General features: G+C 47.0%; 2 protein-coding genes and 1 long non-coding RNA gene across 3 annotated transcripts in view; 2 read left to right on the forward strand and 1 right to left on the reverse strand.

The window, feature by feature from the left end:
- Positions 1 to 287: 287 nt before the first annotated feature.
- On the forward strand, positions 288 to 4,998 carry LOC134343805 (uncharacterized). The gene is made up of 3 exons (XR_010017324.1): positions 288 to 421; positions 3,245 to 3,308; positions 4,482 to 4,998. It is a non-coding gene; the product is annotated as an uncharacterized LOC134343805 (long non-coding RNA).
- On the reverse strand, positions 4,990 to 19,080 carry LOC134343799 (zinc finger protein 585A-like). The gene is made up of 2 exons (XM_063042543.1): positions 19,043 to 19,080; positions 4,990 to 8,764 (listed from the first exon to the last, which is right to left on the reverse strand). Exon 2 carries the CDS (start codon positions 8,426 to 8,428, stop codon positions 6,749 to 6,751), a length of 1,680 nt encoding a protein of 559 aa, XP_062898613.1. The 5' UTR covers positions 8,429 to 8,764; positions 19,043 to 19,080; the 3' UTR covers positions 4,990 to 6,748.
- A 6,141-nt stretch (positions 19,081 to 25,221) lies between these two features.
- Positions 25,222 to 25,895, forward strand: part of LOC134343802 (zinc finger protein 235-like) — a 44,415-nt gene continuing 43,741 nt past the window's right edge. Inside the window, exon 1 of the mRNA XM_063042547.1 lies at positions 25,222 to 25,350. The gene's annotated coding sequence lies outside the window, so the exon portion shown is untranslated. The remainder of the gene's footprint in view (positions 25,351 to 25,895) is intronic.

Below are 25,895 nucleotides of genomic sequence, written 5' to 3' on the forward strand. Positions count from 1 at the left end.
CGCCCCGCACGCGCCTGACGTCACACATGGGTTCCCCACACTGGGATCTGCCCTCACGTGCGCGGGGTCTTACGTCACCCACGCGCTGCTGTGCTCGAGTTTTATCGGATTAACGGTTGAGCAGCTAATCGCGTGACCACCCCTCCCCCACCCCTGAAAGCCAACGCTTCAGGGGATGCGCTATTGCTATTGGTGCGCAGGAATGTCAATCAGTGGCTGCACCCAATAGCAGAGGCGGACTAGTCGAGAGGGCGTTATCCCCGTTGAATCCGTATTCCGCCTGGTGATCGCACTCCCCGTCAGAGCGGAACAATCCAAAAGTAAATGTCCCGATTTCTGATTTATTTCCATTTCCCTCCGAGGGAAATTGGGGCGTTTGTGAAGCGTCTCCTGCTGCCGGAGTCTGATGTATCGCTGAGAGGTAGGAGGAGACCGCTCGGCCCGTCGGTTTGATGCCGGCTCCCCGGGTTGGGAGGGGGGATTTTACTGAAAGGATGAAGACGGTGAGAGAGGGGGCGGAAAGGATGTTTGTCCCGGTGGGGACAGGAGGGGCTCATCTGTGGAAATGTCTGAGCCCACGGTAGTGGAGAGCAGAGGGATTCACCACATTGGGGGCCAAACACCGGCAGACTGTTGCCCTGCAAGCGGGGCCAATGGTCCGGGCAAAGTGACAATTATTTGTGCTTTGTTGAGATTGTACCTGGAATATGGTGTAAAATCCCGCTCCCCACACTAACACGGGTTATACAGACCAATGAACAAACTGCCGGAGGAACTCAGTGGGTCGGGCAGCATCTGTGGAGGGAAATGGACCGTCAACATTTCGGGCCGAGACCCTCCCTCGGGACTGAGAGTGGACGGGAAATAGTCAGAGAAAAGAGGTGAGGGGTGGGGATGGGGCAAGAGCTAGGGTTTGAGAGGTGGATCCAGGGGAGGGGGAGGTAGGAAGGTGGAAATAGTGACGGGGGAGGGAGGTGAGTGGTTGGGGCAACATGGGGCTTCAGAAGATGGAAATTAATTCTATAGAGGATTAACAAAGAGGTTAGAGAGTATTTGTTACAGAGAGTGCAATGAAGATTCACCAGACTGATCCCTGGAGTGGTGGGGTCATCATGTGAAGAAAGTTCAAATGCGATAACCCTTTCATTTAGAGAATCGAGGACTGAGAGGTGAACACATTGAAATGCACAACATCATTACTGGTTGAACCAGGGATCCCAGTCTCTGAAAAAGGGGGTGGACTCTCCAGGACTGAGATGAGGGGAAATGTCTCCACTCCGAGGGTGATGAATATCTGTAAATCCCCACCACAGAGGGCGGTGAAGACTCAGTGATCGTCCTCACATAAAACAGAGGCCGGCAGATGTGTGGAGACCGAAGGGATCAAGGAAATGAGGATCAGACAGAAACGTGGCTGAGATGGGAGAGCAGCTGCCATCTTGTTGATGGTTAGAGGGGCTGAATGGCCACAGATAGAAAACAGCAGAGAGATCGAACAGACCTGCAAGGTAATCTCAATACACAGAGGTAGTGAGTACCTGGAATGAGCTGTTCAGTGTTTGCATTGTTGGTTATCTACCTCGAGTTCAGTATTCTCACTGTGTTTGGAAATTCCCACTCACTGTCGTCTGTCTGTGAGCAACTGGAAATTAAAGAAACACTCAAGCTGCTGGAGACCTGAAATCAAATCAGAAATTGTTTGAAGCCATTCTGACACAGGGTGTTGGGGCTGAAGCATTAACTTTGTTCCCCTCCACAGATATTCTTTATCTGTTGAGTTTTTTTTTATAACATTTCGTTGGAATGATTTTGGTCTCCTGGGGAATGGACTTGTGTAGGCCGCACAATCTAATTCATTCTCTTACAGCACAGAAACAGGGCTTTTGGCCCATTTAGTCTGTGCTATTTTCTGCCTGGACCCATCCACATGCACCCAGACTCTAGATGTCAATATCTCTCTCATCCATGTACCCAAACAAACTTCTCTTCAATGCTGCAATTGAACCTGCATCCAGATTCGCATCACCTTCCGAGTGAAGTAAAAATCACAACAGACACGGTTTACGGATCAGAATACGCCTGCGTACTGATTTCCAGAGAGAATACGCAAACACGAGGAAATCTGCAGATGCTGGAAACTCAAGCAACGCAAATAACGCTGGTGAAAGCAGCAGGCCAGGCAGCATCTATAGGAAGAGGTACATTTGACGTTTCAGGCCGAAAACCTTCGTCAGGTGTTTCCAGAGAGAATACACTCACTCTACCACCCTCTGCCTACTGTGGTCAAGTCATTTCGGTGTCCACAAAGCCAAGTCTCCCTGGAGCTATGCTTCCTGACACCATAACGTGGCCAAATTTGAGGAACATTATCAAAATTCTTACTAAAATCCAGTTGGCGCTTCTGCATGAATTTCAATAAATACTCCCGAATACCTTAAGTGCAGTGAATGGTGAAAAGATAAGTGCAGGATATATGAAAAGGTGAAACAGACCGAAAAAATGAAGTTCCATTGGGACAAAGAAATTGAAATTCCATGTGTGTGTGTGTGTGTGTGAGGGGGGGAGTGTGTGTGTGTGTGTGTCTGTGTGTGTGTGTGAGAGAGGGGGGAGTGTGTGTGTGTGTCTGTGTGTGTGTGTGTGAGGGGGGGAGTGTGTGTGTGTGTGTGTATCTGTGTGTATGTGTGTGCGTGTGTGTGTGAGGGGGGAGTGTGTGTGTGTGTGTGTGTGTGTGTGGGGGGGGAGTGTGTGTGTGTGTGTGTATCTGTGTGTATGTGTGTGCGTGTGTGTGTGAGGGGGGGAGTGTGTGTGTGTGTGTGTGTCTGTGTGTGTGTGTGTGTGAGGGGGGGAGTGTGTGTGTGTGTGTGTATCTGTGTGTATGTGTGTGCGTGTGTGTGTGAGAGAGAGAGAGAGGAGGAGAGTGTGTGTGTGTTATATCCTGTGAATGTTGTGAATGTGTGTATTTTTGTGAGGGAGAAATAAACAGAAAAGTAGATGGAAGATAGGAAAACAGGTAGATGGAAAGAAGCACAGACAGACAGAGATATTTCCCCATCGCAGGAACATTTATTGCTGTAACATGAGGGAATTAAAGAGATCGGCATGGACATTGTAGACCTCACTACGCACATCGATGCTGTGAAACTCCATGGACAAGGTGGAGCTAACTGCCCGCTTGCATGAGCAGAATATGTTAATTGCGGAGTGTCGTCGTGTCATTCAACCTGCATCCACATTGTCATTGCAGGGTGATTGTGGTAGGTCAGGACAAGAGGAACTTGTCCAAGAGGAAGATGACAAGAGGAGATTAGGTGAGCGCGGATGGGTTGTATCCATTTTAAAAGGGATGCCACAAACAGACATATCACTACCTCCCATCCCCATCACTCCGCAGGGATCGCTCCCTGCATGATTCCCTTTTTCATCTGTCCCTCACCACTGATCTTCCTACCGGCACTTTTCCTTGCAAGTGGCCAAAGTACTACACCTGTCCATTCAGCCCCTCCCTCACCACTAGTCAGGGCCCCAGTCATTTCTCCCAGGGGAGGCACCACTTCAGCTGCCAAACTGCTGTGGTCGTCTATTGTGTCTGGTCCGCCGATGCAGGCTTCTCTACATTTGTGCGACCCGTGATGAATTGGGGTTGATTTCATAGAGCATCACCGCTCCATCCATGACAAGCTGAGCTTGTCCAAACATTTTAATTCTGATTCCCATTCGCTTTCTGACATTTTCGGTCCATTTATTCCTCTTGTGCCACAGTGAAGCTACACTCAAGGTGGAGGAACTACAACTTATTTTCCATCTAGGTAGCCTCCAACCTGATGTCATGAATGTCGGTAAAAAAAAAATCCATCCCCTTCCCTTTTTCTTCTATTCACCACTCTGGCCCCATGCCTATTCTCACCAACCTATTACCTCACACGGCGTCTCAACCTGCTTCCATTTTCCCTGTACTCCACTGTCCCCTCTTACCAGATTGCTTTCTCTCCAGCCCCTTGCGTTTCTTACTCAGCTGGCTTCATCTATCACTTTTCCCCTCCCCACCACATTGTATTCTGGCATCTTCCCCCTAACTTTCCAGAACTGAAGAAAGGTCTCGGCCCAATACGTCAACTGTGGATTCATTTCCTAAATGCTGCCCAGACTGCTGAGTTCCTCCAGCAATTTGTCTGTGTTGCTTTGGGTTTCCAGCATCTGCAGAATTCCTCCTCTTGAGTCCAACACCACCCTAATTTTCCTAATCACCTGCATGACAATCCCCCATGACTACTGTAACATTGCCCTTTTGGCACGCATTTTCTATCTCCCATTCTAATTTGTGGCTCACATACTTACTACTGTTTGGAGCTCTTGATACAATTCCCATCAGCGATTTTTTTTTTTTTACATTTGCTGTTCCTTAATTCTACCCACAGATTCTACACCTTCCAACCCTAAGCAGCCTCTTTCTAATTATTTTTTGTAATATTTTACCAACACAGCCACACAACCCTGGAGGCTGGTGGTGCAGTGAGATCAGCGCCAGGCTCGAGAACAGAGGTTCCCAAGTTCGATCCAGTGACAGGCTGCTCCCAAGCGCGCTCTCCATCCATGCTGGGTTGATGTCGAGCTCGCAACTCGGCCTCGTTAAAAAAAACACTGCCACCTCCAGTTTAAATTCCCACGCGGAACATTGTGGAGGATCAAAAACCCAAACCTCACTACCAGCTTGCTCTTGGCTTCTTCTTTCAAGGAACATGTAAGTATCTGGGAAACAAGAGGACCTGCAGATACTAGAAATCTAGAGAACTACACACAAAGTGCTGGAGGAGCTCAGCATGTCAGGCAACATCTATGGATAGGAATCAACATTTTGGGACAAGACCCTTCATCGGGACTCTTGATACCCACGTATCTGGAACATCAACAAGCAAAGAAAATAGAAAGTAGTCCGAGATAGGGAAAGCCTTTGACAAAATTTAGTTCAGGGCTTAAAAAACCCTGTCAAACAGAGCTCAATAGTTAACAAATATAAAAAGGCAATAAACACTTCCATCAATACCAATATTGACTTTTTTTAATGAAAATATCTTGGTCACATTTCAATCAGTAAAATTTACAAAGATAAATAAGAACAGACTATTTGCACTCAAACCCACTTAGATTAACACTACCTTGGACAGAAGGAGGAAGAGAAATAATACACGTGAAAAAAAATCACAACAGTCAGATAAAACTTCTAAGTATATATTTTCATCAAAAATGAACAGGATTAGGCACTCCATGTGTGTACAGGTGCCCCCCCCCGCCCCTTTACGGAAGTAAAGCGTTCCTATGAAACCTTTCATAAGCCTAAATGGCGTAACGAGAAGAAGCAATTACCATTCATTTATATAGGAAAAAATTTTGAGCATTCCTAGACCTGAAAAATAGCCTACCAAATCATGTAGTTTCCAGGGGAGGATTGTGAAAAACCGATCTGTAGAGAAGAAAATATTAACCAGTGGAATGAGTATGACCCTCCATGGAAGACATCCCAATGATCTGAGCAGATAAGATGGTGACAGGGAAGCATTGAGCACCTGAGAGTTGGAGACCGCTTCCCAGAAAGAAATGCAGGACAAGGTGGTTAACAAAAGGAAAAGAAAATCGAAAATACATAAAATACAAACAAACAAGGCAGTAAGTGCAGAAAAGCCAAGAGAAACCAGACACAATCCAACACATTCCAGGATCCTGCAGCAGTTTAACTCAATCTGATTACTTACAAAGGTACAATCAAGTGGCAAATATCATTCACCAAAATCTTGCTTTAAAATACAAACTCATGAATGCCCTCCATCACTTCATAAAGACACCATAAATTCAAGCCTGATCCAGTTTTAGAGTCAAAATCTTACAAATTATATGATAATCAATACATTATTTCAGATAGGATAATCCATAATAATCATCTGGATATAATATTACAGGATAAATAAACAGACTCCCTCAATAGATAAAACCATTCCCAACACACACGTCCTCGACCAATGGAGCACCTCACCACAGGCATTGTTTGTTTTTGACAGTTCATTGTCAAACGAAAGATTTTCTCTGTCAATCAGCTTCCAAATGTTGTTACTCTGTCATTCATTGCCACGCCCCGCTGCTGATTCCCTTCTCCTCATCATACGTTCTTACCCCGACCATCGTCCAGAACCCCAAACTCTGCCCTGTGTAGACCTGCCTCTGGTTTCTGACCCTGCTCCGTCTGCAGAGAATTCAAGGGAAACCTCTTCACCCACAGAGTGGTGACTGTTTGGAACCCATCCCCACAGGGAGAGTGATAGGGGAACAGGGGAGGATTTAAAAGGACTGTCGTGGAACTGAATCACTGGCAGGGTCCAGCTGGCCTGAGTTGACTCTCTACTGTACACTAGGTGTGTTATAAATTCACTACGTACCAGAGACAGAGTTTAAAATAGAACTGATTTATTTGTCTCAGATCCAGAATATTAAACTTCAGTCCCATTAAAGGTGAATATGCTGCAGAAGAAACTCCTCCCATGCCCAGTGACCAGAGTGCAGAACTGGGTGTTGTGAGCAGCAGCAATAATTGCAGAGTTCAGCACCGACAGTCACTCTCGAAATTGCATTCAGCAATGGTGATGGACAAATATCCAGCATGCAGCTTATTGAAACTTTGTCCCCATTGTGAACCCGGTAGTGTCACAAGTATAACAAGCAGCTTATTGAAACTTTCTCCCCAGTGTGAACTCGCTGGTGTTTATGTAGATGACTGAGTGAATCCCTTCCCACATTCACAGCAGGTGAATGGCTTCTCCCCAGTGTGAACTCGTTGGTGACTCTGTCGGTTGGATGACTGACTGAATGTCTTCGCACAGACTGAGCAGGTGAACGGTCTCTCCCCAGTGTGAACTGACTGGTGTGCCCGTAGGTCAGATGACCGAGTGAATCCCTTCCCACAGTCTGAACATTTCAACGGCCTCTCCCTGGGTTGAACTGACTGGTGTGCCAGTAGTTCGGATGACCGAATGAATCCCTTCCCACCGCCTGAGCATGTGAACGGCTTCTCCCCAGTGTGAACTCGTTGGTGACTCTGTAGGGTGGATGAGTGAGTGAATCTCTTCCCACAGACTGAGCAGGTGAATCGTCTCTCCCCAGTGTGAACTCGCTGGTGTACCCGTAGGTCAGATGACCGAGTGAATCCCTTCCCACAATCCGAGCAGGTGAAATCCCTCTCCCCAGTATGAACTGACTGGTGTTCCAATAGGGTGGATGACCGAGTGAATCCCTTTCCACAGACTGAGCAGGTGAACGGCCTCTCCCTATTGTGAACTGACTGGTGTGCCAGTAGTTTGGATGACAGAGTGAATCCCTTCCCACCGTCTGAGCAGGTGCATGGCTTCTCCCCAGTGTGAACTCGTTGGTGTCTCTGTAGGGTGGATGAGTGAGTGAATCTCTTCCGACAGACCAAGCAGGTGAATGGTCTCTCCCCAGTGTGAACTCGCTGGTGCACCCGTAGGTCAGATGTGTGAGTGAATCTCTTCCCACAGACTGAGCAGGTGAACGGCCTTTCCCCAGTGTGAACTCGCTGGTGTACCCGTAGGTCGGATGACCGAGTGAATCCCTTTCCACAGATTGAGCATTTAAACGGCCTCTCCCCAGTGTGAACGAACTGGTGTGTCAGTAGATAAGATGATCGAGTGAATCCCTTCCCACAGTCTGAGCAGGTGAATGGCCACTCCCCAGTGTGAACTGACTGGTGTGCCATTAGGGTGGATGACCGAGTGAATTGCTTCCCACAGTCCGAGCAGGTGAACGGCCTCTCCCCAGTGTGAACTCGCTGGTGTACCAGAAGGTTGGATGACCGAGTGAATCCCTTCCCACAGTCTGAGCATTTAAACGGCCTCTCCCCAGTGTGAACTGACTGGTGTGCCAATAGGGAGGATGACTGAGTGAATCCCTTCCCACAGTCTGAGCAGGTGAACGGCCTCTCTCCAGTGTGAACTGACTGGTGTACCAATAGGGAGGATGACTGAGTGAATCCCTTTCCACAGACTGAGCAGGTGAATGGTCTCTCCCCAGTATGAAAACGTTGGTGACTCTGTAGGTGGGATGACTGAGAGAATGTCTTCCCACAGTCTGAGCAGGTGAACAGCTTCTCCCCAGTGTGAAAACGTTGGTGACTCTGCAGGTGGGATGACTGAGTGAATGTCTTCCCACAGTCTGAGCAAGTGAACGGCCTCTCCCCAGTGTGAACTGACTGGTGTCTCTGTAGGTTGGATGACCGAGTGAATCCCTTCCCACAGTCCGAGCAGGTGAATGGCCTCTCTCTAGTGTGAACACACTGATGTACCTTCAGTTTAGATGATTTAGTGAATCCTTTCCCACAGTCCGAGCAGGGGGACGACCACTCCCCAGTGTGAACTCGCTGGTGAGCCATTAGGTCAGATGACCGAGTGAACCCTTCCCCACAAATTCAGCAGATGACCAGCCTCTGCCCAGTGTGAACTGACTGGTGTGTCCACAGGTGGGAAGACCGACTGAATCCCTTCTCACACACAGAACAGATGAATGGACTTGCCCAATGCGAACTTGCTGATGTACCTTCAGTTGAGATGACCAAGTGAATCTCTCCCCACTGTCTGAGCAGGTGAAAGGCCTCTCCCCTGTGTAAAATGATGGGCGTGCCAGTCGGTCAGATGACTGAGTGACTCCCTCCCCACAGTCTGAGCAGGAAGGATGGTCGATTGAATCCCTTTCTTCACTTCTTGAATATCTAGACAGAGATAACCAAACTGAAGAAGTGAGCGGAAGAATTCGGGTCGAAAAAATCGTTTTTTTTTTAAAAACTGCTCGGGGAGAAGGGTCTGCACTGCGCAGGCGCGTGACGTAGCGCGCCAAAGTTTAAAAAGCAGACCACCATATACAGCGGACATCATTGTAGCGGCCATCGTCGGAGTGGACTGAGTCAGAGTGGGACGGCTTTGGCTCAACAGGCTTCGGCGAGAACAGGCAGAGGCCAGGGTAGGTTCCGGTAAGTTTTTTGTTCAGATTGTCTAGCGTAGAGAGAATGCCAGGCAGGATGTTGGAATGGTCCTCTTCCAGGATGTGGGAAGTCAGGGAGCCCTCCGATGTCCCTGACAACGACACCTGCGGGAAGTGCATCCAGCTGCAGCTCCTAACAAACCGCGTTAGGGAACTGGAGCAGGAGCTGGATGACCTGCGGATCATTCGGGAGAATGAGGAGATTATAGATCGTAGCTACAGGGAGGTAGTTACACCAAAGGAGCAGAGGACAGGAAATTGGGTCACTGTCAGGCGAGGAAAGGGGAAAGGGCAGGCAGAGCAGGGTTCCCCTGTGGCCATTCCCCTCAACAACAAGTATACCGCATTGGATACTGTTGGGGGGAATGACTTATCAGGGACTAGCTGCAGTAGCCGGATCTCCGGCATTGAGACTGGCTCTGCAGTGCAGAAGGGAGGGGGGAGAAAGAGGAGAGCGGTAGTGATAGGGGACTCGATAGTTAGAGGTGTAGATAGGAGGTTCTGTGGTCGTGACAGAGAATCCAGGATGGTTTGTTGCCTCCCAGGTGCCAGGGTCAAGGATGTCTCTGATCGATTGCATGACATTCTGAAGTGGGAGGGTGATCAGCCAGATGTCGTGGTGCACATCGGTACCAATGACATAGCAAGGAAGAGTGAGGAGGTCCTGGAGAGTGAGTATAGAGAGTTTGGTAGGAAGTTGAAAAGCCGGACCTCGAGGGTGGTAATCTCAGGATTGCTACCTGTGCTATGTGCCAGTGAGGGTAGGAATAGGATGCTCTGGAGGATGAACAAATGGCTGAGGAACTGGTGTAGGGGGCAGGGTTTCAGATTTCAGGATCATTGGGACCTCTTCTGGGGCAGGTGGGACCTGTACAAGAGAGACGGGTTACACTTGAACCACAGGGGGACCAATATCCTTTCAGGGAGGTTTGTTAGTGCTATTGGGGAGGCTTCAAACTAGATTTGCAGGGGGATGGGAACCAGAGTGCCAGAGCTGACAGTGTGGCTGGGGTGAAAATAAATGATGTTGAAAGCCTAAGCAAATCCGCTGATAGAAAGGTTGTGAGTGGTGGTAAAAACCTTCTGAGGTGTATATATTTCAATGCTAGGAGTATTGCGTGGAAGGCGGATGAGTTGAGGGTGTGGATTGACACGTGGAATTATGATGTTGTAGCGATTAGTGAAACTTGCCTACAGGAGGGGCAGGACTGGCAGCTTAATATTCCAGGGTTCCGATGTTACAGATGTGATCGAGGCAGAGGAATGAAAGGTGGGGGAGTAGCATTGCTTGTTAGGGAAAATATTACAGCAGTGCTCAGGCAGGACAGATTAGAGGGCTTGTCTACTGAGTCCTTATGTGTGGAGCTGAGAAACAGGAAAGGTATGGCCACATTAGTGGGATTGTATTACAGACCACCCAATAGTCAACGAGACTTGGAAGAGCAAATCTGCAGAGAGATAGCAGGCAACTGCAGGAAACATAAAGTTGTGGTGGTAGGGGATTTTAATTTTCCATACATTGATTGGGACTCCCATACTGTTACGGGTCTAGATGCTTTAGAGTTTGTAAAATGTGTTCAGGAAAGTTTTCTAAATCAATATATAGAGGGACCAACTAGAGGGGATGCAATATTGGATCTCCTGTTAGGAAACGAATTAGGGCAAGTGACAGAAGTCTGTGAAGGGGAGCACTTTGGTTCCAGTGATCATAACACCATTAGTTTCAATTGGACAAGGATAGATCTGGTCCTAGGGTTGAGGTTCTGAACTGGAAGAAGGCCAAATTTGAAGAAATGAGAAAGGATCTAAAAAGCGTGGATTGGGACAGGTTGTTCTCTGGCAAAGATGTGATTGGTAGGTGGGAAGCCTTCAAAGGGGAAATTTTGAGAGTGCAGAGTTTGTATGTTCCTGTCAGGATTAAAGGCAAATAGAATAGGAATAAGGAACCTTGGTTCTCAAGGGATATTGCAACTCTGATAAAGAAGAAGAGGGAGTTGTATGAAATGTATAGGAAACGGGGTAAATCAGGTGCTTGAGGAGTATAAGAAGTGCAAGAAAATACTTAAGAAAGAAATCAGGAGGGCTAAAAGAAGACATGAAGTTGCCTTGGCAGTCAAGGTGAAGGATAATCCAAAGAGCTTTTACAAGTATATTAAGAGCAAAAGGATTGTAAGGGATAAAATTGGTCCTCTTGAAGATCAGAGTGGTCGGCTTTGTGCGGAACCAAAGAAAAAGGGGGAGATCTTAAATAGGTTTTTTGCGTCTGTATTTACTAAGGAAGCTGGCATGAAATCTATGGAATTGAGGGAATCAAGTAGTGAGACCATGGAAACTGTACAGATTGAAAAGGAGGAGGTGCTTGCTGTCTTGAGGAAAATTAAAGTGGATAAATCCCCGGGACCTGACAGAGTGTTCCCTTGGACCTTGAAGGAGACTAGTGTTGAAATTGCAGGGGCCCTGGCAGAAATATTTAAAATGTCGCTGTCTACGGGTGAAGTGCCGGAGGATTGGAGAGTGGCTCATGTTGTTCTGTTGTTTAAAAAAGGATCGAAAAGTAATCCGGGAAATTATAGGCCGGTGAGTTTAACGTCAGTAGTAGGTAAGTTATTGGAGGGAGTACTAAGAGACAGAATCTACAAGCATTTGGATAGACAGGGGCTTATTAGGGAGAGTCAACATGGCTTTGTGCGTGGTAGGTCATGTTTGACCAATTTGTTGGGAGTTTTTCGAGGAGGTTACCAGGAAAGTGGACGAAGGGAAGGCAGTGGATATTGTCTACATGGACTTCAGTAAGGCCTTTGACAAGGTCCCGCATGGGAGGTTAGTTAGGAAAATCCAGTCGCTAGGTATACATGGAGAGGTGGTAAATTGGATTAGACATTGGCTCGATGATAGAAGCCAGAGAGTGGTGGTAGAGAATTGCTTCTCTGAGTGACTAGTGGTGTGCCACAGGGATCAGTGCTGGGTCCATTGTTATTTGTCATCTATATCAATGATCTGGATTATAATGTGGTAAATTGGATCAGCAAGTTTGCTGATGATACAAAGATTGGAGGTGTAGTAGACAGTGAGGAAGGTTTTCAGAGCCTGCAGAGGGACTTGGACCAGCTGGAAAAATGGGCTGAAAAATGGCAGATGGAGTTTAATACTGACAAGTGTGAGGTATTGCACGTTGGAAGGACAAACCAATGTCGAACATCCAGGGTTAATGGTAAGGCACTGAGGAGCGCAGTGGAACAGAGGAATCTGGGAATACAGATACAAAATTCCCTAAAAGTGTCATCACAGGTAGGTAGGGTCGTAAAGAGAGCTTTTGGTACATTGGCCTTTATTAATCGAAGTATTGAGTATAAGAGCTGGAATGTTATGATGAGATTGTATAAGGCATTGGTGAGGCCGAATCTGGAGTATTGTGTTCAGTTTTGGTCACCAAATTACAGGAAGGATATAAATAAGGTTGAAAGAGTGCAGAGAAGGTTTACAAGGATGTTGCCGGGACTTGAGAAACTCAGTTACAGAGAAAGGTTGAATAGGTTAGGACTTTATTCCCTGGAGCGTAGAAGAATCAGGGGAGATTTGATAGAGGTATATAAAATTATGATGGGTATAGATAGAGTGAATGCAAGCAGGCTTTTTCCACTGAGGCAAGGGGAGAAAAAAAACCAGAGGACATGGGTTAAGGGTGAGGGGGGAAAAGTTTAAAGGGAACATTGGGGGGGCTTCTTCACACAGAGAGTGGTGGGAGTATGGAATGAGCTGCCAGACCAGGTGGTAAATGCGGGTTTTTTTTAACATTTAAGAATAAATTGGACAGATACATGGATGGGAGGTGTATGGAGGGATATGGTCCGTGTGCAGGTCAGTGGGACTAGGCAGAAAATGGTTCGGCACAGCCAAGAAGGGCCAAAGGGCCTGTTTCTGTGCTGTAGTTTCTATGGTTCTATGGTGTGTTGTGTTTGAATTCCCATCGACAAATTCCGTGTCATTTTTAACCTGTAAAAAGATTTTCAAAATCCATCAATGGGTGAATGACAACATTTCAGATGAGATCACTTGAGTTGTCAAGGTGTGATCTGGCATCACACTGTTACAGTGAAGTTCAACCCAAGTTGGAGAGAGAAATCATCTCCTAACTGGGTACAGTTCTGGTATCGGGTATGACCAACAAACTCTCTGATGCTGTTCCTGTCTCTAAAGAATGGGGCATTTCTGCCGTCTCCAATCTGTGACCTGGCTCAGTTTGACTCTCTCCATTGGTATTATTCCCTGTTCCCACTGAGCTGCATGGGTCCCTGGCCCCACAGTAACTGAAACACTTTCACACAAATAGCCTTTGTTAACGTGCAGCTGGGATTTTCTTTTATGTACTGTTAACTTAAAGTGCTACAGTTTTAACACCATGTAAATATCTCCTACTCAGACTTATGTCTGGTCTGCACAGCTGTTAAAAGGAATTCGAGTGAATATTATGGTCCTTGTCACAGTCATGGAAAAGTACAACACAGGAACAGGCCCTTTGGCCCATCTAGTTGGTGCTGAGCTATTTAAACTTTCCACTCCCATACCCCTACCATCCAGGTACCTATAAGAACCTCCTAAATGTTGAAATTGAGCTTGCAGACACCAGCTATGCTGGCTGCTCATTCCACACCCGGATGACCGTCTCTGTGAAGAAGTTTCCCCTCATGTTCCCCAAACGTGTTACCTTTCACCCTTAAGCCATGGCCTCTGGTTGTAGTCCCACCCTATCTCAGTGGTAAAAGCCAGCTTGCATTTACCCTATCTATAGCCTTCATAATTGTGGTATACCTCCATCAAATCTCCCCTTAATCTTCTACATTCCAAGGAATAAAGCCTTAACTTGTTCAGTCATAGGGAACAACTTATCAGGCCCTGGGGATTTATCCACGCTAATTTGCCTTAAGACAGCAAACACCTCCACCTCTGTAATCTGTACAGGCTCCATGAAGTTGATGCTGCTTTGCCCAACTTCTATGGACTCTGTGTCCATCTCCTGAGTAAACACAGATGCAAAAATAATATTTAAAATCTCCCCCATATATTTTGTCTCCTCATATGGATTACCATTCTGATCTTCCAGAGGATTAATTTTTTCCCTTCCAATCTTCTTGCTCTTAACATATCTGCAGAATCCCTGAGGATTCTCCTTCACCTTGTCTGCTGGGACAACCTCATGCCTTCTTTCATAAGTGTTCACTTGAATTTCCTGTATTTCATAAGTACCCCATTTGTTCCTATCTGCCTGTACCTGGTATGCACCTCCTTTTTATTGATCTGGGAGATGAAAGCCAAAGGGGTGATAGAGCTGCATGGTGGGAGGTGGGGGTAGGTGGGTGTTTAAACTAAAGTTGCACGGGGAATGGGAGCCTGAATAACAGAACAGATAGTGGAGGGGTTGTGGAGACAGTTGTTGTTCTGTCCTCAGACAAAGTCAGGAATGAAAAAGTTGAGCATGGTGCAGTGAATATGCTGAGCCCTGTATATTTCAATACAAGGAGCAGTGTAGGAAAGGCGGATGTGTTCAGGGCATGGATCAACACCTGGAATTATGACACTAGGATCTGGCAACTGTGGACTGGGACAGGCTTCTTTATGGCAAAGGTGTGCTTGGTAAATGGGAGGCCTTCAAGGCAAAATTTTGAAAATACAAAGCGGGTATGTGCTTGTCAGAATAAAAGGTAAGGACAGAAACTGTAGGGAACCTTGGTTTGCAAGAGATATTGAGACCCTGGTGAAGTACAAAATGGAGTTGCATAACAGGGATAGGCAGGTAGGTTCTTGTGGAGTATAAGAAATGCGAGAGAACACATAAGAAATAAATCAGGATGGCTCAAAGAAGGCATGAGGTTGATGACACCGAAAAGATAAAGGATAATCCTCAGGGATTCTAGAGATAGATTAACAGCAAAAGGATTCCAAGGCACAAAGTTGGTCCTCTGGAAGACCGGAATGGCAATCCACGTATGGAACCAAACCAGATGGGGGAGATCTTAAATATCTTTTTCATCTCTATTTACTCAGGAGATGGACACAGGGTCTATGGGAGTGTGGAAAAGTGCCATTAACATCGTGGACGCTGTACAGATTAAAGAAGAAGAGAGGTTTGCTATCCTGAGGCAGATTAGGGTGGATGAATATCCAGGGCATGACAAGCTGCTCCCTCGAACCCTATGGGAGGCAAGTGCAGAAATTGTCAGGGCCCTAGCAGAGATAATTAAATCATCCTTAGTGACGGGGGAGTTATCAGAAGATTGCAGGATAGCCAAAATTATTTCGCTGTTCAACATAGAACATAGAAATCTACAGCTTATTCCAGGCCATTCAGCCCAAAATGTTGTGCCAACCATGTAACTTACTCTAGAAACTGCCTAAAATTTCCCTAGCGCATAGCCGTCTATTTTACTAAGCTCCATGTACCTATCTAAAAGGCTGTTAAAAGACCCTGTTGTATCTGCCTCGATCACCGCTCCTGCCAGTGCATTCCATGCCAGCACACTCTCTGTGTAATAAAACTTTCCCCTGACATCCCCTCGGTATCTATTTCCAAGCACCTTAAAACTATGCCCCCTCGTGTTAGCCATTTCAGCCCTGGGAATAAAACACTGGCGAAAACACCTCCACACGATCAATGCCCCTCATCATCTTATACACCTAAAAAAGGCTCTAAACATACACAAGGAAATTATACATTGCTTTGAGGTTTTGTTAGAAGTATACAAAATTATGAGGGTAGAGATAGGGTAAATGCAAGCAGCTTTTGCCACTGCGGTTGGGTGGGATGATAACCAGGTCATGCGGAAGGTGAAAATTTAAAGGGAACATTTGGAAAAGCAATCGTCGTGAGATTGTGGATTGAGATGCCAGCACAAGTGGTGAATACGAACTCTATTTCACCATTTAAAAGAAGTTTGGATAGGTACCAGGATGTTAGGGATATGGAGGGCGATGGTCCCGGTGCAGGTAGTTGCATTAGACAGCTTAAATGTTTTTTCAGCATTGACTAGATGGGCCAAATAGCCTGTTTCCATACTGAACTTCTCCATGTTTCTATGACAGAGAAGCTGGTCAAATTTGTTTGGAAGGGAAAAGGTAGGAGTGACAATGGAGCAGCAATGGCTGGAGTTTCTGGGAGCAATTCGGGAGCTGAGTGATCGCCACATCCCAAAGAAGTGGAAGCATTGGAAAGGCAGGAGGACACAACTGTGACTGAAATGAGAAACCAAAGCCAATATAAAAGCCAAAGAGAGGGCAAAGTATAGAGCAAAAACTATTGGGAAGCTTTTAGAAACCAACAGAAGATGACTAACAAAAGTCAGATGAGCTCAGGGCGTGGAATTATGATATTGTAGTCATTAATGAGTCTTGGTAGCACCCAGCAGTCTGAGACATTTAGAGGAACAAAATATCTCTTGAATACCAAGGTTCCTTGCACCAGTTACCTTTCAACTTTTATCTTGACAGGCACATACAAACTAGACACCCTCAACATTTCACTTCTGAAGGCCTCCCACTTACCAAGTACTCCTTTGCCAGAAAACAGCCTGTCCCAAACCACAATTTCAGTACACTGGATGAACTCAGCAGGTCAGGCAGCATCAGTTAGAAACGATGAGTCAACGTTTCGGGCGGGAACCCTTCATCAGGACTGAAGAATGAAAGATGGGGAAGGATTTGAAGAATGCTTGTAGCTTCAGTTGAAAGACCAGTAATTTGAAAGACAAAGGGGTGGGGGAGGGGAAGCATTGATGTCATAGCCCTGAAAACAATGGGTAGTAGAAGAAGGAGGAGGAACCATGAGGGACCTCGGGAGGGGGTAGAGTGAAATAGGGATAGAGGAAGGGAGGGGGAGGGAATTACCGGAAGTTGAAGAATTCTATGTTCATACCAAGGGGCTGGAGACTACCTAGACGGTATATGAAGTGTTGCTCCTCCAACCTGAGTTTAGCCTCATCATGGCAGTAGAGGAGGCCATGTATGGACATATCTGAATGGGAATGGGAAGCAGAGTTGAAGTGGGTGGCTACTGGGAGATCCTGTCTGTTCTGGCGGACGGAGCGGAGGTGCTCGACGAAGCGGTCCCCCAATCTGCGTCGGGTTTCACCGATGTAGAGGAGGCCGCACCGGGAGCACCGGATGCCCCCAACAGACTCACAAGTGAAGTGTTGCCTCACCTGGAAGGACTGTTTGGAGCCCTGAATGGTGGCAAGACAGGAGGTGTAGGGACAGGTGTAGCACTTATGCTTACAGGGATAAGTGCCTGGTGGCAGATCCGTGGGGAGGGGCATCTGGATGAGGGAGTCGCGGAGGGACCGATCCCTGCGGAAAGCGGAGAGGGAAAGATGTGCTTAGTGGTGGGGTCCTGTTGAAGGTGGTGGAAGTTGCAGAGGATAATGTGCTGGATCCGGAGGCTGGTGGGGTAGTAGGTGAGGACAAGGGGAACTCTGTCCCTGTTGTGGTGGCGGGAGGATGGGGTGAGGGCCGAAGTGCGGGAAATGGAGGAGATGTGGGTGAGGGCATCATTGATGACGGCAGAAGGGAAACCACGATCCTTAAAGAAAGAGGACATTTGAGACGTACTGGAACCGAAAGCCTCATCCTGGGAGCAGATGCAGTGGAGACGGCGGAACTGGGAATGGGGAATGGCATTTTTGCATGTGGCGGGGTGGGAAGAGGTATAGTCGAGATAGTTATGAGAGTCAGTGGGCTTGTAGAAGATGTCAGTGGGCCATCTGTCTCCAGAGATGGAGATCGAGAGATCGAGAAAGGGGAGAGAAGTGTCCGAGATAGACCAAGTGAATTTGAGGGATGGGTGGACGTTAGAAGTAAAGTCGATGAAATTGACGAGCTCAGCATGGGTGCAGGAAGCAGCACCAATGTAGTCGTCAATGTACCGAAGGAAAAGTTGGGGAGCAGTACCAGAATAGGTTTGGCGCACAGACTGTTCCACATAACCAACGAAGAGGCAGGCATAGCTGGGGCCCATGCGAGTGCCCTTAGCTACACCCTTGGTGTGAAGAAACTGGGAGGAGCCAAAAGAGAATTTATTAAGTGTGAGAACCAGTTCTGCCAACCGGAGGAGGGTAGTGTTGGTGGGGAACTGGTGAGGTCTATTAACCAGGAAATAGCGGAGGGCTTTGAGGCCTTCTTGATGGGGAATGGAGGTGTATAAGGATTGGACATCCCTGCCTTAGAAATTGCTAGACTTCCCCATAGCCCCCTATCTGAGCTCCATGTACCTATCTAAAAGTCTCTTAAAAGACCCTATCATATCCGCCTCCACCACCGTTGCCGGCAGCCCATTCCACACGCTCACCACTCTCTGAGTAAAAAACTTACCCCTGATATCTCCTCTCTACCTGGTCCCCAGCACCTTAAACCTGTGTCCTCTTGTGGCAACCACTTCAGCCCTGGGAAAAAGCCTCTGACTATCCACACGATCAATGCACAACATCAATTTGTGATGTGAAAGCTACTTGTTGCCCAGGGCAAAGGTGTTTGATATCATTATGGACCCAGAGAGAATGGGTCAAAACATGTCCTCACGGGTAGAAAGGTCCAGAACAAGCAACACAAAAAAACTGCTAGAGGAACTCAGCAGGCCAGGCAGCATCTATGGAAAAGAGTACTAATGCTGAGTTCATCCAGCATTTTGTGTGTGTTGCTTGGATTTCCAGCATCTGCAGACTTTCTCTTGTTTGTGATTGGAGGTAGAACAAAGGTGATTTTCTCAACTGGCGATATAAAAGATTTTGTTCCTTTCTCCGAGTTCCCAATCCTTGCATCTAGACAGCTGGAGCTCTGCTCTGTCTGAGAGATCCATCGGTTCCCGTTCCCTCATCAGCCGGAAGCTCCCCGGGACCCGTGTACGGATCGTGGGGCTGAGAGAGGGAAGAGAACAGGACTGTGCCGGGACTGCGGGTCACAGCAATTGTCGCTCAGTCGGTATCGAAACCCGTCGCCCACAACCCGCCCGAAGAACCCCCCCTACCTTAAGTGAAGCAATTCGAGCCGCTTGTGTACTGCTCGCGCATGCGCGATACTCCGCAACCCTGACGCTTGCGCATTCGATCGATGCTTCACGCAGGACTTTCTGGGTAATCACTGTACCATTAACGCTTCTGCAAGCACTGGTTGCAGGGGCGGTGCTGAGGTGGTGCTAGGTGGGGCTGTAGCCCCAGCAGAGATTGCAATAGCCCTACCATAACACCACCAAGAAATTAACTGCAGCTGCTTTGCTTTCTCGTATAGTTTTGAATACAGCTTGTTTCTCCAGTTGATCTAGTGAAACACCGCCCCAATTACTATAGCACCCACGCAGCAATAAAGTTATAAACTCCGTCAGATCCACTCTACACTTCTGCTTATTCGTTCGTTATCAATGTCTTGCCGTTGCTGTCCTCAGATCAGTTAAGCTGATCTAAACAACAGGAATTCTGCAGATGCTGGAAATTCAAGCAACACACATCAAAGTTGCTGGTGAACGCAGCAGGCCAGGCAGCATCTCTAGGAAGAGGTACGGTCGACGTTTCAGGCCGAGACCCTTCGTCAGGACTAACTGAAGGAAGAGTTAGTAAGAGATTTGAAAGTGGGAGGGGGATCTATCTAAGATCACTTAAGTTGGTGATGTCACTCACTCTCACTCATGCGAGAGATTGATAGTATACATCCAGGCGCAGATCCGTGGTCACGCGAGACTAACGGATGCCCCACGTACACACATTGTGCTTTTACAAGCTAGCGTGGGCCTGGCACATGCATTATTTTGGCCGGCGTGAAAAATGGATCGATTTTTAGTGAGAAAACGACCTCATCCAGAGGAATCAGTGGTGCCTCAGTCTGAGCATGTCTAAATTGAAAGTGACATGCAGAAAGAAGTAAGTGGGGATGAGGACGACAGCAGTTCATCGAAGGAGTGTGAGGGCAAAGTAGAGGAACAAGAAATGGAGCGGGATTCGTGAGAGAACATGGATGAAGCTGCTCTCAGTGCGAGTGGGAATACTGTTAGCGATGTTAGCCAGCAGCCTGAGGAAGGACCCCATCGGCCAGCATTGAGAAAGTACCCTTCGCTGCTCGCAAGAGTTTGGCAATCAGCAAAGGAATTTTATTCGTGGCTGGTTTGACTGACTGGAATATTCGATCACAAAATATACTACGTTCTGCTTCGCATGCAGGCATTTCCTGTGTGGAGGACATGGGTTCCATTCTGAGTCTACCTTCACTGTCACCGGTTACCGCAACTGACGGAAAACTACAACAGCCTTCAAAACCCACCATGTAAGTGCAGCTCATAAGTTTGCGATGGAGGCATGGGCCGAATTCAGATTGAGAAAACAAGACGGTTCAAGATTGGGAAATATGCTTGATAAAGGACATGCAAAGATTGTCTAAGAAAATCGTGAGTATATGAGAGCAGTGGTTGAGTCCCTACGCTATACTGCGCGCCAAAGCATTGCCCAGCGAGAACACCGGGAGAATGATGATAGCAATAGGGGAAACTTTGTTGAGTTGCTCAGTGTAATTGGGAAGTTTGATAAGACTGTAGCTAAAAAAATAGAGGACAATCCTGGAAATGCAAAAGACACCCATCACGATATCCAAAATGAAATTATGTGTATTATGGCAGATATGGTCAGACGTCAAAAAAGTGCAGAAAACAAGGAGGCTGGATCTTTTGCCATCCTGGTGGATGAAAGTAAAGACTTGAGTAAAAAGGAGCAAATATCAGTGGTGGTGCGGTATTTGAATAACGAAAGAGTGCTTGAAGAATTCTTGCACTTCACTCCAGCAGAAGGGTTGGACGCAGAGTCGCTTCTTAAAAGCATTGAACAGACACTCGCCCAGTGTGTCATTGATAAGAAGGCGTGTATAGGTCAGTATAGGTCCTCATGCAAATGAAGTTTCTCTTGCCTCAGACGCGTCAAAAACTACTTAAGGAATAGCAGCAGATGCTCGGAACAGCAACTTGGCTCTGTTGGCCATAAACAGCCGGAGGACCAAGGCACTTGACATCCAGAAAATCATTGATTCTTTCGCCACCAATCACAACAACAGACGGATTGTGCTTCTCTGAAAACATTAGTGGTGAGTGCAGTTGATTTTTTAAAAATTTGGGCCAAGACTAATGCTGATTATTATTATTATTATTTTGTGGTGGATACCCCATAGTCCCTATGTTTCCTGCGAATCCTAAAATATTACATTTACCGCTATTAAGCCTATTGGTTTTGCTTAGACTTCCAAGCGGTGATTCTGTTGATTTTTGTTTTAAATACAATTAATTGAGGTATTGCATGATCAGAGTACGATTTGTCCAACTCCTGGTAAAGCCTTGCATCTGTTGTATGCCTTATTTGACTTTAATAACGGTGTATCTTTTAGCATTGCTGTCTATGTAATGAGAATAGCAGTGGGTTCCTGTCGTGTTTTTCAGTTGAAAAGCACGCATTTGACGCTGATTGCGGGATCTGTGCGTGATTCACGTTGTCCGCTGTTGCTCGGATGCTCTGTTTGTTTCTTTTGTTTATGCTCCGTGTAGCCCAGCTTGTCTCCGATGCCGTTGACACTGTAACAGTTCACTTCTATATTAGATCTATCAATTGCTGTTGTTTGTGAATCAACAGAGGTATTTATAGTAGGCACATAATGCTTGAAACTGACTTTTTAACGCCACGCGTCTGGCCTTGCGAATACATTTTGCCATCCCGTGCATCCCTCAGCACCATCACTGAATCATTTTGCCCCTCCGTAGCACCAGCAAGAAAAAATCTCTTACGTCGCCACTGACTGGGTTCATGTCCATACTTCAGTTTTTTTTTGTGTGTATAGAAAATTCAGCAGCCGTTTTAATGCGGAAAGCAGCTCCCATAAACAATGTACTCAATATGAATGTGTATCTAACTCAAAGTACAATCCTCTTACAAATGCAGATATGAGACACAAGAGATTAGTCATAGTCATACTTTATTGATCCCGAGGGAAATTGATTTTCGTTACAGTTGCCCCAACAAGAATAGAGTATAAATATGGCAATATAAAACCATAAATAATTAAATAGTAATATGTAAATTATGCCAGGAAATAAGTCCAGGACCAGCCTATTGGCTCAGGGTGTCTGACCCTCCAAGGGAGGAGTTGTAAGTTTGATGGCCACAGGCAGGAATGACTTCCTATGACGCTCTGTGTTGCATCTCGGTGGAATGAGTCTCTGGCTGAATGTACTCCTGTGCCCAACCAGGACATTATGTAGTGGATGGGAGACATTGTCCAAGATGGCATGCAATTTAGACAGCATCCTCTTTTCAGACACCACCGTCGGAGAGTCCAGTTCCATCCCCACAACATCACTGGCCTTACAAATGAGTTTGTTGATTCTGTTGGTGTCTGCTACCCTCAGCCTGCTGCCCCAACACACAACAGCAAACATGATAGCACTGGCCACCATAACAATATTCTGTTTAAACTTGATACTGGAGCACAAGTAAACTTCCTTGCAGAATCTGAGTTAAATGCATTAAAACCAAGACCAAAGTTACATAAGACAAATATAAAAGTGACTGGGTATTCAAGTGCAGACATTTCAGTTAAAGGAACATGTTTGGCAAAAGTATCACACAAAAATATTGTGCACATGCTTTCATTTGTGGTGGTGTCAAAGAATGTACAGTCAATACTGGATCTATCTGCCTGTGGGAGACTGAATTTGGTGAAAATAGTACTAGTCCTGGACAGTGACACAGAGTCAGACTACAGTGACTTGATGAAAGAGTATGAGGACTTGTTTAAAGGGCTTTGTTGTCTTCCAGGAGAGCACACAATTAAAATTGACAACACAGTGCCACCCGTAGTACATCCATGTAGAAAAGCACCTTTTGCAAGACGATCCGGGTATTCCCTAACCGGAAACCTTGGATGAATTATGAGGTCAAGTCCCTTATAAAGGCATGGTCTAAATGAGATCACTGGGCGCAAAGAAAAGGCTGGGAATATCAATAACTGTGGCGCTTCTCTTCCTGACGAACTTAACGTATTTTACGCAAGATTCGAACAGGAGTGTCCCGCTCCCTCCGGATGAACTGGACCTGGTGGCATCGAGATTCATCGTCACCGAGGAGGACGTTAGAAGGGCCTTCCTGAAGATAAATCCAAGGAAGGCAACGGGCCCAGATGGCGTCCCAGGACGGGTTCTCTGGGCCTGTGCAAAGGAGCTAGCTGGAGTGTTTGCTGACATCTTCAACTGCTTCTTGCTTCAGTCTAAGATCCCCTCATGTTTTAAGAAGGCAACAATAATCCCAGTGCCAAAGAAGAGCAAGGAGGCATGCCTGAATGACTATCGACCTGTGGCTCCGACATCAATTGCTATGAAGTGCTTCGAGAGATTGGCTATGGCACACATCAACCACAGCCTGGCGGTCAACCTCGACGCTGTGCAATTCGCCTACCGGAGCGACTGATCAACGACAGATGCCATCTCTCTGGCCCTACATTCCTCCTTAGAACACCTGGAGAATAAAGTATACATAAGGCGCCTTTTCCTTGACTACAGCTCTGCCTTTAATACCATCATTCCAAATAAACTGATTCCTAAGGTCCAGAACCTGGGCCTTAGCACTCAGATCTGCAGCTGGATCTTCAACTTCCTTACAGACAGGACCCAGGCTGTAAAATTAGGGGACAAGCTCTCCTCTACAATCACTCTGAGCACCGGTGCCCCACAAGGCTGTGTACTCAGTCCCCTGCTGTACTCACTGTACACCCATGATTGTGTAGCCAAGTTTACATCGAACACAATATGTAAGTTTGCTGATGACACCACAATTGTAGGCCGTATCTCGGGTAATGATGAGTTTGAGTACAGAGAGGAAATTAAGAACCTGGTGGCATGGTGCGAAGACAATAACCTATCCCTCAACGTCAGCAAGACGAAGCAATTGGTTGTTGACTTAAGAAGGAGTAGCGGACCGCACGACCCCATTTACATCGGTGGTGCGCAAGTGGAACAGGTCAAAAGCTTTAGGTTCCTCGGGGTCAATATCACAAATGACTTGACTTAGTCCAACCAAGCAGAGTCCACTGCCAAGAAGGCCCACCAGCGCCTTTACTTCCTGAGAAAACTAAAGAAATTTAGCCTGTTCCCTCACTAATTTTTATAGATGCACTGTAGAAAGCATTCTTCTAGGGTGCATCACAACCTGGTATGGAAGTTGTCCTGTTCAAGATCGGAAGAAGCTGCAGAAGATCGTGAACACAGTGCAGCACATCACACAAACCAATCTTCCGTCCTTGGACTCACTTTACACCGCACGCTGTCAGAGCAGTGCTGCCAGGATAATCAAGGACACAACCCAACCAGCCAACACACTTTTCGTCCCTCTTCCCTCCGTGAGAAGGCTCAGGAGCTTGAAAACTCATACGGCCAGATTTGGGAACAACTTCTTTCCAACTGTGATAAGACTGCTGAACGGATCCTGACCCGGATCTGGGCGTTACCCTCCACATATCCTGACCTGCCTCTCGGTTTTTTTGCACTACCTTACTTTCCCTTTTCTACTTTCTATTTATGATTTATAATTTAAATTTTTAATATTTACTATCGATTTGTACTCCAGGGTGCGGGAAGCGCAGAATCAAATATCGCGGTGATGATTGTACATTCTAGTATCAATGGTTTGGCGACAATAAAGTATAGAGGTATCTTTTTAATGGTTTGAGGGACTGAATGGCCACCTCCTGCTGTTTCTCGCTTGATGTTTCAGTGTTCCTGTCCTGTGAGGCCGGAGGAATGTGAATAGAAATTAGTATTTATAAACATAGACTAATTTAAATGAAACCGGACAATTCCGGTTCGGGTCTGAATTGTGTGTCGAACCGGGATGGGATTCCAACCCGTAACTCTGACCCGGGCGGGTGGAGGGAGAGGGACAGGGAAGATACAGAGGGAAAAATTAAACATGCATCTGGTGTAAATATGAAATAATGTGGAAAATGCGTTGGTGGGTCGGGCAGCGTGTGAGCGCCGAGGAGCGGAGTCACCGGGTCACGTGGGAGACCCTCCGCCCGTCACGTGACCCCGTTTTACCGCAGATCTGCAGCAGTTGCAGGTTTGTTTCCGAGGCCCCGCCCACCGCCCTGATGACGCGCTAACGACGTTGCGCATGCTCAGTCCTGAATGGGCGGTGTTTTTTTCGTTCTTTGCTGTGGTAGCTCGGCGGTGAGATCGGGAGGGGATGCTCGCCCCCTGGGACGGGGAGCGCGGGGCCGGATTATTCTCTGCGGGGCAATATCAACGACATTCCATTGGTGAGTGTTGAAGCCGGTCCCAAGCGGGGGGCGGGGAGTGTGGGTGGGTGGTCAGATGTTGGGTTGTGAGTCCCGTTAACTTTCCCGAACTCAAACAAGAGAAAATTTGCATGTGCTGGAAATGCGAGCAACACGCGCAAAATGTTGGAGGTACTCAGCAGCCCAGGCAGCATCTAGGAAAAGAGTACAGTTGACGTTACGGGCGGAGACCCTTCGGCAGGACTGGAGAATAGAAGGTGGGGGTGGGGAAGGGAGAGGGAAACACAAGGTGATCGGTGAAACCTGAAGGGGGAGGGGATGAACTTTGCCGAACTGGCGGCCTCGCCTCGCTTCCTTGACAGAAACTGCCGGGGTCGGTCCGGGTTGTGAGACCTTCCCATCTGAATCGTCTGAGATGAGCCACCGCTCAGCCCCTGTCGTTGTGGTCCTGTTAGCAGGATGACGCAAACATATTTTATTCTTACTGACAGAATTGTATAATTTGTGTTCTGTATGTTATCTGAATGTACTTGCCTATGATACTGCTACAAGTCAGTGTTTCTCTG

Source organism: Mobula hypostoma, chromosome 3 (genome assembly GCF_963921235.1).
Source record: "Mobula hypostoma chromosome 3, sMobHyp1.1, whole genome shotgun sequence".
Classification (NCBI taxonomy): domain Eukaryota; kingdom Metazoa; phylum Chordata; class Chondrichthyes; order Myliobatiformes; family Myliobatidae; genus Mobula; species Mobula hypostoma.

Bases quoted from the DNA above. Each gene is read 5' to 3' on its own strand.
- LOC134343799 (XM_063042543.1), bottom strand. From the start codon at position 8,428: ATGGCTCACCAGCGAGTTCACACTGGGGAGTGGTCGTCCCCCTGCTCG.